The 19,661-nt window shown below is 35.5% G+C and overlaps 3 protein-coding genes across 3 annotated transcripts; 2 read left to right on the top strand and 1 right to left on the bottom strand.

The window, feature by feature from the left end:
* Positions 1-1,495: 1,495 nt before the first annotated feature.
* LOC126687186 (uncharacterized) lies at positions 1,496-5,919 on the bottom strand. The gene is made up of 8 exons (XM_050381620.2): positions 5,727-5,919; positions 4,220-5,427; positions 4,048-4,138; positions 3,746-3,903; positions 3,601-3,652; positions 3,270-3,349; positions 3,095-3,188; positions 1,496-2,974 (listed from the first exon to the last, which is right to left on the bottom strand). Exons 2-8 carry the CDS (start codon positions 5,330-5,332, stop codon positions 2,439-2,441), a joined length of 2,124 nt encoding a protein of 707 aa, XP_050237577.1. The 5' UTR covers positions 5,333-5,427; positions 5,727-5,919; the 3' UTR covers positions 1,496-2,438.
* Positions 5,920-10,942: 5,023 nt separating this feature from the next.
* On the top strand, positions 10,943-12,527 carry LOC130015674 (uncharacterized). Its single transcript, XM_056106306.1, has 2 exons — positions 10,943-12,324; positions 12,407-12,527. Exons 1-2 carry the CDS (start codon positions 10,943-10,945, stop codon positions 12,441-12,443), a joined length of 1,419 nt encoding a protein of 472 aa, XP_055962281.1. The 3' UTR covers positions 12,444-12,527.
* Positions 12,528-13,478: 951 nt separating this feature from the next.
* On the top strand, positions 13,479-15,706 carry LOC126686034 (uncharacterized). Its single transcript, XM_056106449.1, has 6 exons — positions 13,479-13,665; positions 13,888-14,113; positions 14,189-14,321; positions 14,407-14,706; positions 14,793-14,897; positions 15,173-15,706. The coding sequence occupies exons 1-6, from the start codon at positions 13,578-13,580 to the stop codon at positions 15,584-15,586; spliced, it is 1,266 nt and encodes a 421-aa protein (XP_055962424.1). The 5' UTR covers positions 13,479-13,577; the 3' UTR covers positions 15,587-15,706.
* Positions 15,707-19,661: the final 3,955 nt, after the last annotated feature.

Raw genomic sequence — 19,661 nt, 5'->3', positions numbered from 1 at the left:
AGAGCAAAATGTTCAAAATTAGATTAAGTTAATAAATTTTATAGTCTGAGAGTGATGGCAATGGGTTCCAACGGCAAAGATGATGATGGTGGCGATGGGTTCAGGCGGCATAGGTGGCGGTGACTAAAGTTTGAAGGGGTTATCTTTTTTAGAGTTTTTTTTTTTGGAGTTTTAGGAGTATTTTGAGTATCTTAAGATTTTAAGGATGTACGATGACATGTCAGATTTGTATGTGTTTTTGATTATTAATAGCAGATCAAATTTTAAACAATTGTACACTTACAATTGTGTAAAATTTGACAATTAGCTAGAAACTCTAGCTGCAATAAGAGGGAGGTGATTTTGGCCATTATTTGGTTCAAAATCACCTCCCTACCTTCTCGTTTTCTCTTCAAATCTCGTATTAAGTTTATTTTACGTCAATAATCACAGATCTGAGATCTATTGGTATTTTTCTTTCTTCATTTATGGATGTTTTTTCCTTTTTGGATGTTTTGTCTTCCTTAGTGGAGTTTTAGCTCTAACCCTTTATGGGTTTTGCTATTTCCTTGATGGAATTATCTACGGAGCGTAGATCTGAAGTGCTATCAGTAGAAATCTTATTTCTAATATTCTCTCAATCAGACTCATTCAAAGACCAAAGAGTCGATTTGTGATTTAAAATAACCTTCGAGTGGAGCGGACGGATCGCCGAGTTGCATATTCAAAGAGCTACGCCAATGCGATTGAAGAAATTAGATATGATTTTCTGTTATTTTACTGATGTTCTATTATTATACCTCTTGAATGTATTGATATATTCAATATTTGATCAAGTTGTATTTTTATTTCTCTACTAATGAAATTTTCATTATTCTGAAGAAAAAAACATGACGAACTTGGAATAATAAAGTGATAGCTCGGAATAATAAGATTTAAAAAAATTTATATAATGTCACTAATACAAGATCGCCAACCTAAATGGTGACTTAACCCCTCAACTTGTAAACAAAGGCAATTAACACATAAATTAACTTTGTGTGCAAATCAGTACATAAACTTGGTGATTATGGACATTTTACCCCATTTTTACAATTTGCCCCTTAATTTGTAAGTTAATAGTTCCTTCAATTGGCAATTTGTCCCCTTAACTTGTAAGTTAATTTGCCAAAGTGGGCTAATTACTCTTAATCACCAAGTTCGTATATTGATTTGCCAACAAAATTAATTTTTGTGTTAATTGTCCATTGCTTACAAATTAAAGGGGCAAATTGCTATTCAAGTCCCTAAATGGTGGATTCCACAAAATAAAAATAGCACCGTTTAAATTTTCAATTCAAAGTTCTGATGTTACCTTAAATTTTCAATTCAAAGTTCTGATGTTACCTTAAATTTTCAATTCAAAGTTCTGATGTTACCTTAAATTTTCAATTCAAAGTAGCATGACATAGCATTTCTTGAATAATTGTCATCAATAATGAAAATTTACACAACAATCCAAATTATTAAACAAATCTCCGTAATTGACTAATCTTTCTCATTTACCAAAAGAACCTCAACAGTTATTTATTTACATAACTATAATTTCTCTGTAATAAACCTTTCCAAAGGCCATAAAATGGATTATAAATTTGTACTATAAAACTAATTTAAGTAATGTTAGATAACATTTAAAGTACATTTACAAAATTACGTTAGCAAGACAAAAATTCGAACAAAATTCAACTGCCTGACAAAATTCAACTGCCTGACATTATCCAAATGGATCATGAGCAAAGATTTCCAATTCAGATATGTTCACCAAACAGAGATGAGAATAACTAGCAATTACTTTTAGTACCGAACGAGCCATTCAGTAGATCGAAAAAAGGCGTCCAAATACAACCCCACCGTCGTCAAGCTCAGATGAATTTGACCCTACCATGACGTATAAAATGGCAGACAAACAATTCAATCATTTAGATCAGCCAACATGTTATAATGGTAAGGCTCCCACCATTTTTTTTCCTGAATTAACTTGAGCCACTCAAGATGGATTCCCACCTCCCATTTTAACAAGCCAAGGGAAAAAAGTTCTATAGAAGGTCCTACGGAACCTCCATTATAAGGCGATAATATCTCTAATTGCGTCTCTCTCCTAACACATGCCTTGCAGACAAAAATTTCTCAAAGTAACAAATCAATAAATCGTAAGATTGAGCTGATGAGCTCGGCATTCAGATAAGCTAACCTTAGCCACTTAACATTCCAAGCTGGATTTCATCGTCAGATTCGCAACCACCCCACTGTTTCCGCTTGTCATGACGTAATTCCATTCTAGCATAGCCCTGGGCCCAGCTCGTATCATCAGAGATCCATCTAAACTGCATCAATCATGCAAATCTACACTGCTTGATAAACCCGTCAAGCACCTGATTTGCAGGATACTATAGTATTCCAAGTCTTGAGGATGAATTCTGTCAGACTGCTACAGGTAAACCATAATTATGAAATGATCTAATCCGTCCATCCCATCCTGCAGTCACAATGACGAGACCCCATGCATGCGAAACTGCTGTGTTCTGACACGAAGCTTCCAAAAATTTGCAATGGGATTTATTCATTCTTGATGATGAGGACAGCGAGCTTGACACAGGAAGCTTTTCCTCTGGCCAAGTTGCGGAACCTTTGGGATAAGACTCCAAGAAATATTCTTGACCCAGAGAAAAGCGAGCTGGTGAAGAAAACGACATGACTTCTGTTGGATAATCATTTCGGTTATGAAAACTCCATCCATTTTCTAAATTTGCATGTCTCATGCCGCTCCAAGGTATTGCAATCGATGCATTTGTGGAGAAACGCTCGCAAGATGTTACCTTCTTTGCTTGTGTCGAAACATATTCTTGTTGATTATTACAATTCCAGACATAAACGTTGGAATCCTCACAAGCCGAGACAATATGCTTTCCATCCGAAGTAAAAGATGCAGACAGCTGGCTTGATGCATTTTTCACACCTACAAGGAAAATAACGAAAATATAATCAGCGCAGAAATTCAAAACACAAGCAGTATATAACTAACTGAAACAAAATTTCTAATAAGCCATTGAAAAGCTAAGAACAAAACAATACACACCCTTGTATTTGCCGATTACATTAAGCCCTTGAAGAATTCTAACTTGTGAATCAGCAGATGTTACCATTACTTTTGTCGAGTCTTGTGGTGAGAACTGGGGTTAAAGACATTTAATAAGTAAGAGCTAAACAATAATTTACTGAGAAAAATCATCAACCGGGGGAGAGAAAATTACCTGGAAGCCAGTTATAGTTTTGCAAACTGATTTCTTTTTACTGTGTAAGCATATCTCGGCATCCAGTTGCAAATGACTGTCTGAGCCAAGCAAAACAGAAAGAAGCTCTTAGTGTGCATTTTATTCTTCAAGATCTATTTACAGAAGTAATGAAAACCACATTACAAAAAAAACTACTAAAATCGTGTAAAACTAAGACTCGTCATACATCTGATGCAAGAACTTTTTGAGATACAAAGAGCATATGATCAAATGACAACCTATGAAATTATAACAGAGCGAGATTTCAACTTCAACCGACTACAGATGTTAATTATTTGTAGAACCATACCTGACATATTGAAAAAGCGGCAATTGCCTTCCATGGAGCCAACAATCCCTCCCTGCACAAAGAGGATATAGTAAATTTCTATCAGTTCACTTGACTACAATATATCTTTATGGCTGCATTGGCAGAGGGGGGGAAAATATCCAACCTGCCCATCTGGATGATAACAAACTGCAGTAACTATTTCTTTTATATCAGTCCAATCAACAACTTGGCAACTAGAGATTGCCCAAATGCGAATTTTTCCGTCTATGGAACCACTCATGAAGTAATTATTGTTCACAGGGTTGAATTGAACACAGGTCACTGCTTGACGTAATTAGGAAGAACGAAAAAAAATCAGGATATATATATAATATAAGCATTAAGAAAAACATTGCCAGATATGACAACATTGGGTGATAACACAATTGACAACTAGTACATTGAGAGGAAATGCAAAAACTGTACCATAATTACTATGTGAAAAGACTCTGAAACAATGATCACTTCCTACTTGCCATAGACGAACTGTTTTATCCTCCGAAGCTGACAATAGATGCTGCACCAACAAGAGAATTAGTAACAATACATTTATTTTTCGGTTGTTCATACAAAGTACACTACTCCAAATCTGACTTACATGATCCTTTGACCAGGAGAGATCCAAGATTTCTCCCGTGTGCCCACGGAACTCATGCAAAGGTTTCTCCACCATGCGGAATACTTTTGGAGGGAAAACGACACAAGCAGAATCCGATGTTTTTCTCAAGCTCCTCAATTTAGCTCTTCTCTCTTTATCAATGAACAAGGGTTTCAACTCAGACAGATGATTGACAGTGAAGTATACACATGATGGATCTATTTCTGGAATATCAAGTTCGTTTGATCGCTGATCCTCCATAACCTGCCATACACGTACAACCTTATCTTCTCCGGCACTTGCAAGGTACTGCCCATCAGGACTGAATTTCATTGTCCGAATTGACCCCTCGTGTGCCTGGATATCTTGCCCCTTGTATAAAGCTGAAAGCTCCTTCGTACGCTTCCCAGATTGACGAACCTTAACTCTCTGTACTCTGTACTGCAAAAACGCATCATCATCATCACGCCTCAGTTTTTCAGCTCCCCGCTGATTGTCGACAGCACAAGCTATGGATCGTAATCTGTTCAACCACCGCTTCTTCACAGTTATTTGGGAACATGCCAAACTACTCGTTTCCTCATTTTCCTTCTGCATAAGTTGCTGAAACGACGAAGTCGACCCAGAAGTATTGTCGGATTCCTCAGCTGTTACAGAGGTATCGACTTCATCACTACACGCCATTCCTCCTCCACAATTCACCTCCCTGGATAAAAAAATTCCCTTCGAACTCAACTCCTCCAACGAATTGGAGCTATCGATACTCAAACACGACACTATAGACCTACTCGAATAAAACTCATCCTCGAAAACCGAATTTCTCAACACAGCCCCGCTACTTTCCCTAACTCGATCAACCTCACCCTCAAATGAACTCCCATTTCCACTCTCATTCAACCCCATTCTCATCCAATTCAAGAACCTATCCCTCCTCTCCTCCACACTTATGGGACTCTTCACCCACACTTCGAAATGTGGACAATTCGGAACCAAACTATAACCACTACATAGAGAATCAAATGGCTCTAAATTCTCAGACTTTGCATCAGAATTTGATGCAATCTCTTCATTTGCATCAAAAAAATGATACTCTTCTTCGCTCAAGCTACCCATTAATTTATTCTTTACCTTCAACCCATGAAATCCCACCTCAAAGAAACCAACTTTTTTAAATTATCCCCAACACAATGTGCTAAAATCTAAATACCCTGAACACCAGCAATCCCAAAAAACAAAAACAAAAAAAAAACACAAAAACCAAGATCAGTATAACAGAATTAAATTACTTTATATTAAATCAATAAAAACTAAAACCAAGAGATCCAACATGGATCCCAATCCACACCCATTGAACATAGTCCTCCTCAAGAACGTAATTCAACAAATTTAACCAAAAATTATGAAGAAAAAAACCCAAAATTTGTTATAAAAATAGAAATGAACCCAGAAAATTTGCAGCAATTAAAGGGTACAGAAATTAAACAGAAAAGGAAAAAAATATTCTTACATGGGTGTAATTCTTTGAGTGCATTAGATCAAATCATCCATAAAAAAAACTAAATTTTTTTAATGTATTTTAAAATTGGGGACTCTCTCTGTCTCTGTCTTTGTACATACATATATATATAATATTTAAATCAGACATAAAATAACAGAACAAGAGAAAGAGAAAGCAAAGGAAACAGTAGAACAAAAACCCAGATATAATAATAATAAATAATAATAATTTTATTAAATTGAGTGATTAAAAATGGAAATAATTAATAATTAAGGGGGAAAGGGTAAAACAGGAAGAGGAATAATATTGCCTTGATATTCGTGAGCGGATGGCCCAAGAAACGAGATTAAGAGAGTAGCAGTATTAACCTAAAAAGGAAATTTATCTTCTTCTATAAGGTTTTTTAACAGTTTAAATTAACGGTAAAATGCAGGCCAAACATCCCAAAATAATTAAAAAAAGATATTATTAGAGTAAAAAAAACGTGTTAGATAATTATTTTGTCATGTTATTAACTTTTTAATCTATTTTATCTTAACTGTTGATTTTACAATCTACTTAATCTCTTTAAATTAAGGGGTATTTATTAAAAAAATGGCTGGTTTTTAATTTAATTTTGTCTTTTTAGTTCTGATAATATTATTATACTAATTATTTAAAAAAAAATCATGCATGATATTAAAAATCGATGAGCAGAGAATGACGTGGAAAACCGAAGGTGAACATAATAATGTCCACGCGAAATTCTCATTATATGACATGTAAATAAAATTTATCTATAATTTTTTTTTATAGTTTTTGTCAATTGAATTATAAAATGTTGATATGTTTGTTAGAGATTAATTATTTCATACTAGTATTTTTTCATGTTTATTGATTTATATTAGAGAGAATCAAAATTATGAATGCTAATTTGTGTAGTAAAAGATCTATAGATATCCAAGAAATCAATGGATTTGTTGGAATTTATCAATTTGATTTGAACTAAAATCAAAATCAAGTATTTTTTTGCCTTTAAAATCAAATTAAATCAAAATTTTAATTTTTTATAATAATAAATTAAACTAAATTTATCGGTCTAATTTAATCTTTAAAATGAAATTGATTAATTTTTTGGTTTGATCTTTAAGAAATGTACTAATTAAATGTATTTGGCTTTTTTTATGAAAGTGATGAAATGATATATAAAAATAATTATATTAAAATCTCCTTAGTTTTCAATCTATTTATAATCTTGTATATTATACTACAAATATAAAAATTTATATAAAAAAATTTATAAATAATTAAAAGTAAATCGATATAATCATCAAAGTTTATCGTGTATTTTTTTTTTATAAATAAGTCTTATTTATGTTTTAACTTTTATCTGACTTAAATCCCATAAATATTATTTAGTTTTGCTTACCATGTCATCTTATGTTATTCGATATCATATATCAAAATAAAATATTAAAAAAAATAAGTATATTATTATTATAACTTTTGTTAAAGGTCATATTTTTAATAATTAACCCTCTGATTAATTTAAGAGTTAATGTCATAAAAATTCACCAACTTTACATGTTTTCTCAATTTAATCACATTTTTAAAAATTTCTCATAAAAATACACCAACTTTCATTTTTTTCCAAATTCATACATGTTGCTGACATGTCACTCATTTATTGGTTAAAAATGACTTACACCTCAACAAATTGCACCAATGAATGAGTATCAAGTCAGTATCTTGTATGAATTTGGAAAAAAAAAATGAAAATTGGTGTATTTTTATGAAAAATTTTAAAAAAATATGATTAAATTGAGAAAATATGTAAAATTTATGAATTTTTATGACATACTCTTTAATTTAAACAGCTAAAATATAATTACAATAATAAGCTAGAGGTTGAGTTTAAAGTCCATTATTGATCCTACCATAAGTTCTAGAATCACAATTCCATAGCCAAAGAATGGCCATAGGAGGATGATCAAATGGATATTTAACATAAAATATGAAAATTCCACACATTAATTCAATAAAACAAGAGGAATAAATGATCAATCGTGAATTTACTCTCATTCCTATCATAGGATATCAAATTTAGAGTCCCAAAGCCAATCATTATGATATTTTGTATGGTCATAGAGAATAAAAATTCAAGAATATGGAAACTAAGTCATAGCAATAATTCACTACTAGAAAACATCAGTTTCGCGACGGACATTTGCGACGGACATAGTTTCCGTCGCCAATATCATCTGTTAGCGACGGATGTAGCGACGGAAGCTACATCCGTTGCTAACAACGTGGAAAAATCTGGCGGGAGTGAGCCCGCCAATTTAGCGACGGATGTTCCGTCGCTAATCCGTCTCTAAATTGGCGGGCTTTTGGAGGGAAAGCCAGGCGCCATTTGGTTTTCCCAAATTTAGCGACGGACATTTAATTCCGTCGCTAAATTGTATTGAAACTAAAACGCTGCGTTTAGGCAACGTAATTAGCGACGGATAATTAAATTCCGTCGCTAATTATGTTCCTAAACGCAGCGTTTCATTTATCTCGACATTTAGCGACGGAATTATAAATCCGTCGCTAAATGTCGAGATAAATGAACCAGACCCTATTTCATCAGTTCTTTTTTTCTTCTCCTTCAATTTAAACCGCCGCCGTCCCCCTGCCAATTGCCGCCTCCCTCTTCCTGTTTTCACCGACGCCGTTTGCCGCCGTTCCCTTACTCGCCGGTGACTGCTCCTTTTTCTTCCTTGCTTGCCGGTGACTGCTCCTTCTTCTTCCTTGCTCGCCGGTGACTGCTCCTCCCTTTCTCCGCCGGCCGCTGCTCCTCCCTGGCAACCACCGACTGCTGCCGCCGCTTCTTCTTCACCCCTTTGCTTTCCGGTAATCATTAAACCCCTCCTAATTAATTTGTTTATTAAATAATTTATTTATTATAAATTCATTAATTTGTTTATTATTAATTGATTAGTTTAATAGTTAGGTTATTTAAGTTAAAATCAGTTTAATTGATTTGTTAATTGTTAGGTTAATTAGATTATTAGTTTAAATTAAATTAGTTTATTTTTTATGTTAATTTGATTAATATTTGTTTAAATTAGATTAGACTAGATTAATTTTTAGGTTAATTATATTAAAATTAGTTTAATTAGAGTAGTTTAATTATTGGTTTTATTATATAGGTTTGTTTAAATGTTTGTTTAATTGTAAGGTTACATTAGATTAATTTTTTATGGGTACTTATTTTATTTTTGGGTTAATTAATTAGGTAACTATATTTAGGTTAATTAATAACTTAATTTTTAGTGTTTAGTTTAATTTTTAGTTTAGATATATTGTTAGATATTTAATTATTAGGTTAATTAATAAGTTAATTATTTAAAATTAGGTTAAATGTTCGTAATTAATTGTTAAAACGATATATGAATGATTAATATAATTTTTAGGTTTTTTTAGTTTGTTTTCATAATTAGATTACTTTAAAGTTGATTATTTGTTTAAATTGTTATATTGATAATGGGGTTATTAGTTTAACTTAATTATATAAATAAATTGAATTTTAGTAGAATATTGGTTTAGTATGGTGGTTTGTGAATTGTAATTTGCTTGTAGGACTCCCTGAAAAATGGGTGATGCTCATTTTTAGGGGAAGTGCTGCCCAATTTTTCGGAAAATTTAAGCAACTTATTAATTATATATCTGTTAGTTTCTTGCAGCGGAGATATCCGTCAGTAGATTGCATCGATCCGACATTTCACATCGATTATTATTATCTGTTGCAGTTCTACTCTTCAACAAGTAAGTACCGACATTATTTTTAATTTTTATTTTCATTTATAATTACTTAATTTAATTATAAGTTGTTTCAACCTAAATTGACCGCGATTTTATTCCCACCGAATAAAATCGCAAACCTAGCCTTAGAGTTCCCGTCCCGTGTGTTCAAGAGATTGAACGTCACGGGATTGTACAGTTTGTACAGTTTGCAAAACTGGTCCTCCCGTAACTCGGTCACGAAAACCATATATGTCTAGTAGCGGTAGAAAAATATTTGGTTGTTTTCCAGCGTTTGTTCTCCGGGTGGATGTATAGTATATGTTTTGTAACGCTTATTCCTCGCGGAATATATAATTAGCGTTACAGTGCATATACTAAATATCGCACTGAAGGAGAACGACGCCGGAAGGCTGCCGAATATTTTTCTCCGTTGCTAGGCATATATCGTGGCCGAGTTAAGGGGAGCCAGTTTTGCGAATGGGATAGGTCCATACCTTTAAAGCAGTCAATTACATTGACTTTGCTATTCTCGAGCGAAAACCCTCCTAATTATCCGTGCTACAGAAATGGATACAGACAGAAGTTGGATGTATAGGCGGCTCCAGGGCGGGTTGCTGTACCCTGGTTTTGAGGAGCGCGTCCAAGAGTTTGTAAATTTCGCTTTACGCCATCCAGCGTGTATGAGCGGGCCCGATATTAAATGCCCTTGCCCTAGGGTGGGATGTAAAAATACGAGTTACCGAGATGTCGAAACAGTGAAGCTCCACATTTTGCAGAAAGGGTTTGTTAAAGATTATCAAGTTTGGGTTTTTCATGGGGAGGGAAATGTTTTAAATCCCCGTCCTGTTACACAACTGCCGGAGTATGACGTTGACATGGAATATGAGGGGGGTGACGAGTTCAGCTCAGTTCAGAGAATGGTTATTGATGCTGCGGGTCCAGAAGTAGTGTTCACGGAGGAGGAGCCGAATAATGAAGCTAAACATTTTTATGATATGATGCGTGCGGCCGAAGAACCTGTATGCCCCGGTAATAGCAAACATTCTCCCTTGTCTGCAGCTGCTAAAATGTTGGACATCAAATGTCGACATAGTGGGTCAGTAGCTTTAGTAGACGATGTGACCGAATTTATACAAGAGCTGCTCCCAGAGGACAACAAGATGCCAAAGAACTTTGCTGAAATAAAGAAGATAGTCAGAGGTCTTGGGTTGCCGGTTGAAGTGATCGATTGCTGTTTCCGCAACTGCATGATTTATTGGGGGTTAGACGCGGAGTTAACGCGATGCAAAATTTGCGATCACGAACGGTGGAAACCGCCCCCTAAAGGAAATTCTGTGAAAAGACGAGTTAACGTCCCTTATAGGAAAATGTTTTATTTTCCTATAACTCCGAGACTGCAGAGGTTGTACGCTTCTAAAGCCACCGCCAAGCATATGACGTGGCACGCAGAACACGAAATGGTTGATGGAAAGATGTGTCATCCGTCAGACTCCCCGGCGTGGAAAAATTTCAGTGAATTGCATACAGAGTTTGCGGCAGAAGTTCGAAATATCAGACTGGGCCTGTGTACTGATGGGTTTCAGCCATTTGGGGCCTTCGGGCAGAATTATTCATCATGGCCTGTAATTTTGACACCATACAATCTCCCCCCAGGGATGTGTATGAAAGATGAGTTCATGTTTTTAACTGTTATTGTCCCTGGGCCTCGAAATCCTAAACACCAAATGGATATTTTCCTGCAGCCGTTGATAGCTGAGCTGAACCAACTGTGGGAATTCGGAGTGCAGACATTCGACGTTCAAAGGCGACAGAATTTCCAAATGAAAGCGGCACTTATGTGGACAATTAATGATTTTCCTGCTTATTCGATGTTGTCTGGCTGGAGCACATCTGGGAGACTGGCTTGCCCACACTGCATGGAAAATACAGAAGCTTTTACGCTTAAAGGGAGTAGAAAACAGTCGTGGTTTGATTGTCACAGAAAGTTCTTGCCTCGTGATCACCCGTACCGTCGTAATACAACTCATTTCCGAAAAGGAAAAACCGTAAACAATAGTGTCGGACAGCCAAAAACCGGAGAAGAATTGTTGGCAGAGGTTGACAGTCTGGGATTTATGAAGGCATATGAAATTGGGGCTGAGAAAAATAATGCTGCGAAGTCGGAAAATTATGGTTGGAATAAAAAAAGTATATTCTGGGATTTGCCGTATTGGAAAACGAATCTAATTCGTCACAATCTCGATGTCATGCATATTGAGAAAAACGTATTCGACAACATTTTCAATACTGTACTAAATATTCCCGGGAAAACAAAAGACCATGCAAAATCGAGAGAAGAGTTGAATGACATATGTGCTCGGCCTGAGTTAGCAAAAGATCCGGTTACTGGGAGATTTCCTAAGGCAATGTATGCTTTGGACAGGGACGGAAAAAAGGCTTTGCTCGAGTGGATAAAGTTAATAAAATTTCCAGATGGCTATGCGTCCAACTTGTCCAGATGTGTCGATACAATCGGTATGAAAATGCATGGAATGAAAAGTCACGACTGCCACATTTTTATGCAAAGACTTATGCCAATCGCTCTCCGTGAGCTATTACCGAAGGAAGTGTGGGAGCCTATAACAGAGTTGAGTATCTTCTTTCGTGAGTTAACCTCCACGTCTCTAACAGAGAAAGATCTAGATCGTATGAGGCTGGAAATCCCAAAGATATTGTGTAAGCTGGAACGTATTTTTCCTCCCAGCTTTTTTGACTCCATGGAACATCTACCCGTACATCTACCGTACGAAGCTATGATGGCAGGGCCGGTTCAGTATCGCTGGATGTACCCATTTGAAAGGTAATATTACTGGAGTTTCTCAATTCTGTGTATCAGTATATTAACATGTAATGTTTACTTACTGTGGCTTATGTGGAATCAGATATTTGAGAAAACTGAAAAAAAAAAGTGAGCAATAAAGGGAGGGTGGAAGGAAGCATTAGTAGCGGATACTTAAATGAAGAAACCGCAAAGTTTGCAGCTTATTATTTTTCAGAAGGTGACCCAATGATACCTGAGCGGCTGCAAAGAAATGAAATTTGTGACATTGAAGTCGACGATGATGTTGAGAGACTATCGATTTTCAAGCCGCAAGGGCAATCAGTGGGTGCTTGCCGCAAGAGATATCTTGAAGATGCTGAGATTGTTGCTGCCCGGACATATGTTCTGTTGAATTGTTCAGAAATTGAAAATTACAGAGAGTAAGCTTTAATACAGCTGTCAATGTAATTAACAATGATTATTTAGCTTCTAATTATTGTTTTCTTCGTAACTAAAGGGTTTTCGAAGGCGAGTTGCGTAGAGGAAACCCTGAAATCAGCACCTCGCAAATTGAAGCAAAGTTCGAGAGTGACTTTGCCTGCTGGTTTCAACAATATGTAAGTATTTAACAGAATATATTTCGAATCTTTTAGTTAAAAGTTCCGATTTATAATACACTTTTACGCTTCAGGTGCAAGATCCAACTGTCTGTACCAATCCCTTCATTCTTAGTCTCGCTAAAGGACCTCTTAGATCAGTCAGAACATTTAAGGGGTACCGTGTAAACGGGTTCAAGTTTCAGACTCAAGCTTATGGGGAGGAACAACTTACAATGAATAGTGGAGTCTGCGTAAGGGGAACTCAATATGTCGATAGCGAAAATGACTTTTATGGATTTCTGACAGACATAATTGAGTTAGAGTATCCAGCGCTTCCAATGAAAACGACTGTCTTATTTAAATGCGAATGGTTCGACCCAGCGCAAAATTCAGGCACAATTAGTAACAAAAAATACAACATGGTGGATATTAATAACAGAAGGAGATACAACAAGTATGAACCGTTCATCTTAGCTGAACAGGCCGACCAAGTTCATTACCTGCCATATCCGAGTAAAAGAAGGGATAAAATAAATTGGTGGGCAGTTTGCAGGATAAAGGCGCGATCAGAGCTTGACATGCCCGAAGGGATTATCCCGGCCTTTCAAGATGACATAGAAGAAAATCCTCTCATTGTTGCAACAGAAGACAATCCGACATATTTGGCTGATCAAACTGGAGAAGCTGAGGAAGATGCGTTGTTCATGCCTCCTGAACAAGAAACAGAAGATGAGTTCATCGCATCCTCATCAGACGAAGATGAAAGCGAAGAACTTTAGTAGTTTAGTATATTTTATGCACTAGATTTTTGAAACCTTAATTAATTGTTAAAGATGATGTATTAACGCTTCTCCAATTTATGTTTTATACTTATATTATTCATGTGTACACTTGTTGAATTTGAATTAATATTTCATAGTTTTATGTTTCACGAAGGAATGTATAATTTTATTAATAAATCTGTTGGTTGTTTGTCGAACATTTAAAATTGATGTATGTGCAGGTATGAGGGGTCGCGGTCGAGGATCAGGCACAGGCCGAGGATCAGCCTCAGGCCGAGGACGCGGACGGGGATCAGACCCTGTTCCTGGCGATGACAACGTTGCTGAGGAGCAGCAGCAGTTAGAGGCTGGAGCACCTGTTCAGCCTCGGCAGCAGCGTGAGCCTGGCGAGCCCCCGGCTGTTCTGGACGACCGGGGTAGGGCGAGGGTTCACCCGGACCCTAGCAGGTATGTTTACAATTTAGTTTTCCATGTTTAAATTGTAATATGTATATATACTAAACTATGCCTAAAAAATCACAGGACGATGTTGATCGACTCTGGGCCTGTTTCACGGGCTATGCGGGAGATTTTTAGGAAGTGCTGGTTCGATAATGGAACAGCATGGCGCTTTCTAACAGCCGAGCAGAGGGAGTTCTACTTCCAGGAGTTTCAGGTAATTTAATTTAAAGCTTCGTAACGTTTAAATTATGTTTTTTTTTAAAAAACTAACTAATGCAACATGTTTGTACTGTTTGCAGAAAGAGTTCTGGTGGGATAGTGCGGCGTACAGCGAGGAGGTCATTAGACAGGTCTTCATGGTCCATGCAGCCAACCGCTACAAAGACAACATCCACAGAATGAGGAGGACGCAACAGAAGCATATTTCTGTGACCCAGGACATCTGGGATGCTTGGAACGCGTTCTGGAACTCAGAGAAAGAGAAAAAAAGGTCAGAAACCGCCCGAGCAAATCGGATGAGCGAGCCAGCGGGCGCCGGTTCTGGACCTGTCCGCCATACTGGTGGATCTCGCTCTGCTCTGAAGCATATGGATGTCATGGTTTGTTTTAAAATTCAGTAATTAAAATACTTAAATAACGTATTTATTTTATTTTGATACTAATTGAATTGTATTTTTTATTTTAGGAAAGGGAGCTTGGCCGGAAACCGAGTGCGACGGAGTTGTACACTCGCCTTCACTCCACGAAGGCTGACAAGAAGCCGGTCGACAAACGGGCTCAGGATATGACTGTAAGTTTTTATTAAACTTGTAATTCTCTAAGTTGAATTTAATAATTCGGAAATGATCTATTAGATTGAAAATGCTTGTTGGTTAGCTGTTAAACATGTTTATTATTGGATTATATACTGGAATTTGCTTGCAGGACTTCCCTGAAAAATGGGTGATGCTCATATTACAGAGGAAATGCTGTCGAATTTCGTTAGAAATTAGGTTTACTTTGTAATATGTTATGCATTTTTGGTTGCTTGAAAACTAAACTGATATCTTTTTTATTGTTTTGTAGGACGCCATCACTGAGAGGCTTGCTGCTGCGACACAGCCTCAGACCGGAGAGGGTAGCTCCTCGACCCCAGCTGCAGTGGACGAGACCCAGGTGTTTCTAGACATCGAGGGCGTCAACAAGAAGAAACGCGTGTACGGGTTGGGTTCTGCGAGCAGCAGGTACGCCGGGCCAAGCAGCAGCAGGGTGCAGCGAGGCAGCTCTTCTAGGACGTCGCAGCAGGCAGACGAGGAGGTCGAGCGCCGTGTGCAGGCCGGCATTCAGGAGGGTCTGCGACTGGCTCGGGAACAGCAGGCTGCGAACATGGCCCAGATGATACGCGAGGAGATTGCCAGGATGATTCCTAACCTTCCGGCAGAGTATCGGCCACAGCGCCCACCTACCCCACCAGACGATGACGACACTCCAGCTTTGTAGTGTCGTGTTAGCTTATTTTATTACACACATATATACGGTTTTTATTTTTATTTTTTGACCTTTACATTTATACTCTGATATTTATATATATATATATATATATATATATATATTTATTTATTTATTTATCAGTTTCAATTGATTGTAATTTATAAATGAATTGTTATTACTGTATTTAAAACGACAGGGGAAAACGGCAAAAAATAGCGTAAAACGGCAAAAAAATGCCGAAAAAAATTAAAATTTGCGACGGACTGTGGTCTTTGCGACGGACTTGTCCGTCGCCAATTCATCAGCTTTTGGAGACAAAAGCTGATGAATTGGCGACGGATTTTGTCCGTCGCTGATTTGCGACGGATATATCCGTCGCAGACCCTCAGCCTTCGTCTCCAAGGCTGAGGCATTTGCGACGGACTTGTCCGTCGCAAAAGCATAATTTCCGTCGCAAATTTGTCTCCAAACGAAATAAATTGGAGACAAATTTGCGACGGACGTTGTGGCTTTTGCGACGGACAAGTCCGTCGCAAAGTTAGCCACGGATACGTTTTTGGTCGCAAATTTTGTTTGCGACCAAAAATGTTGCGACGGATACGATCCGTCGCAAATCCGTCGCAAAGACTGTGTTGCGACGGATTTGAGGGCTTTAGCGACGGAATTTTCCGTCGCTAAAGCCCTGTTTTCTTGTAGTGATTGGTGAAAATCATTCATTTTGGATGAAATTTAGTGTTAATATGGAAACTATAAGTCAGTTTGTCACTTAATCAGTTTGTCAATTTTTTTTCTTTCTCACGATGGAAAGTAAGTTTGTCCATATGAGTATTTTTGGGGGTTTTTGATATTTGGGCGCCTCATAGGCACCCAAATTTCTATTGTTATGCCTCTTTTGAAATTAATTCAAAAAAGTGCTTGGACCCATATGTTCCGCATTCTAGGAATGCGGAACCCCACATGTTCCGCATTTCTAGAATGCGGAACATGTGGGTCCAGGCATTCTTTCGGAATTATTTCCGAAAGAGGCACTGATCCGGAAATTTGTATCAAAAACCCTATCTTTAGCTATAATAGAAAACAAGAAATCAAATGTTTTATAACCCATTTCTTAATTTATCTTCTATAATTCTCTTTATGTGTCAAAATCTCACTAATATATCAAAAAAACAGAATTTAATTTATCCACTATTTTGATTGCTATATTAGACAGTATAAAAAGACATTAGATTCAAAAAAATAGATTATATAGTATTGTTCTAAATCAAACCAATAAATCAGTTTTGTTATCTCTTAAACCAAGCCTAATCCGATAAGGAAAATTATACAACGCAACCGCCGCGTTATGTCATTCATGCAATAAATTAATTTGTACATTAATAATGTGAACTATTTATTAATTAAAAAATAAATAATAATTAAAAAAATTATCATCATAAATGTTTATTATTTTGTTGTAAATATGACATGACACAACTATTATATGAGATAAACACTCATCTAATAAATATGTTATACTCTGAATTTTTTAGATGATAAGAAAAATATTTAGGTTTACTTTCATTTATTCATAAAAATAAGAAACAGATATTCAGTTTTATGTAAGAAAGGATTTGGCAAAAAAATAAAACTCAAACTCATCTATGTATATATTTTAAAAAAGTTAAACGGCTTTTTAGAGAGAGAAAAAATTATTTTATTTAGTCTTATATTTAATATAATTTGAATTCTTTTTGAAAAAAATAAACAGAAAAAAACGTGCAATACACTCGCCGTGAAAAACACGTGACACAAATATAAATGTCCACCTCACTCGACGTGTTGATAAAATGGACTATATCATTAAATTGAAGAGAGATCAAATAAATAAAAATTTATAAATATAAGGACCCATTGATGAACAAAATTGAAAAATGGAGCGGATAAAAAATTGAAAATATATAAGTTCTTTGTCATTTTCGACGTGAAAATAGTTATTTGCGACTTAGCCACAGGCTTACAAAATTTAAAGAGAGACCATATAAATAAATAATTGAAAATACATGAATTTTTGATGGAGTAAGTAAAAAAAAAGGAACTCAAAATTTCTTTAAAAATTAGTGGTAAGAGACGGATATTAAACTCTGTAGGTCACCAAACTTTTCTGAAGTTACAGAAAGGTCACTAAACAAACTTTTCTTACAAAATGATCACTGAACTATACCTTTTTATTACAAAAAGCTACACTCATAAAAAAACATACCGTTTTCATGCAAAAATACAAAAAAAATTCTTACGTGACAAGCCGAAATTACAAAAAGGAATATAATTCAGTGACCTTTTTGTAATAAAAGGTACAACTGAATGACCTTTTATAATTCACAAAAAGTTTAATGAATTTTTCGTAACAACGTAAACATTTTTGTAACAGAAGGTATAGTTTAGTGACCATTTTATAAGAAAATTTATTTTGTGACCTTTTTGTAGTTTGAGAAAAGGTTAGTGATCTACAGAGTTTAATATCCGGTAAGAGACTATCAATACGTGTAGCTAAATTTATGCCGTTTTATAATAAATGTCTTTATTCTTTCTTTTAGTTTATGTGATGATCTTGAATGGACGATAAATTCATTTTGGTGTGATGCAAATTAAACTGAGAAGAAGATGATTAATTGGATTAGATGGAATTAATTTTGTATTTCAAGAAAATTAGTGGTATGGAGTGACAAGGTTTGTGTTTTGAACATTTCAATATTGCTAGGCAAGCTCGCGCTCATTAGCTTGAAAAATACCATGATGTCTAAGGTTTTTCAAGCTCGGTATTTTCTTAAATCTCCCTGCCTTGGCGGCTAAGTTAGGTTTAAACGTAAGTTATGATTGACATAATATTCTTATACGGCTTAAAGTGTGATGGAAAAAAGGAGCGAGGGTTAGGATTAAAAATGGCAGAGATACGAACGTTTGGACTGATCGTGGCTAATAGATGTAAACTTCGAGTATGCGACTGCCTATTCGGATCAGGTTGGTGCGAAAGTGAGCTAGCTTTTTTAGTTAAATTGCAGTGCTTGAAATGTTGATTTTGTGAAGGATGTGTTCGTTGAGCAAGATGTTTACCAGATTCTTAGTGTGCCTCTTAGCTTACGTAATGTTCAAGATAATATTAAAGGTAAATTTTCAATTAATAGTTATTATAGAGTTTTGAGGGGTGATTTTTCTTATCAATCTTCTGCTCTATGGGAAAAAATTTGAACTTTAAAAATTCATTTGAATGTTACAATTGTTTATGGAGAGTTTGCTAGGGTTACCTTCCCATATGTGTGCTTTGAATAACGAGTCAATATTTCATTTTTTTTGTCACTATTCTTTGACCCATTATTTCTTAAAATCGGTCAATTGATTTAAATAAAATAGACTAAAAATTATAAAAAATTAAATTTTGAAGGTGAATAATTTTCCATATAATCTAAATTATGTAATCTAGTTTTGTTTAGTTTATTAACTATTTCTAACTAAGAAGTGTTGAAAAGGGTGATTGTATACGCTTTAATAAGTTGAAAGAAATTAGGTCAACTTTAATTAGGCTTATGTCTTCATTAGAGGCACACGAACCCTAAAAGTCCAAAAGTAGAAAGTTAATTGCTCCTTGCTTCCATATAATGAAACAATTAATTTCAATAGGTTTTTAAAACTAAAAAAGCATGCAAAAGAAACTATTATCTAATTTATCTTATATAGTATATTATTTAGCTCTAGCAATAAAATCAACCGACCAAATTATAGTAACTTTAGAAGTACTTAATCATATTGTCTATGTGTACAATAGAGAGTTGTTTAATTTTTGACTAATTAAAAGACTATGATTAATTAAACTTAATTTTTGAGTAATTGATGCATGTACACTATAATATGACAAAAGAAAATGATTATCTTTTAGAATAAGTATAGCTTATGTTTACCTTATTTTGGGACAAATAGAAAGTAAGCATACATGAATGTTGCCACCACAATCTACAACCATCTTTTATATGCCAAACTTTTGTGTAAAAGTGAATACACAAAGTCTTTCTCATTGTTAGGCAATACTTATAATATGCATGGTTGATTGGGA

The sequence above is a fragment of the Mercurialis annua genome, linkage group LG6 (assembly GCF_937616625.2).
Source record: "Mercurialis annua linkage group LG6, ddMerAnnu1.2, whole genome shotgun sequence".
NCBI classification, from domain to species: domain Eukaryota; kingdom Viridiplantae; phylum Streptophyta; class Magnoliopsida; order Malpighiales; family Euphorbiaceae; genus Mercurialis; species Mercurialis annua.
This window is presented reverse-complemented; position numbering and strand designations above follow the sequence as displayed.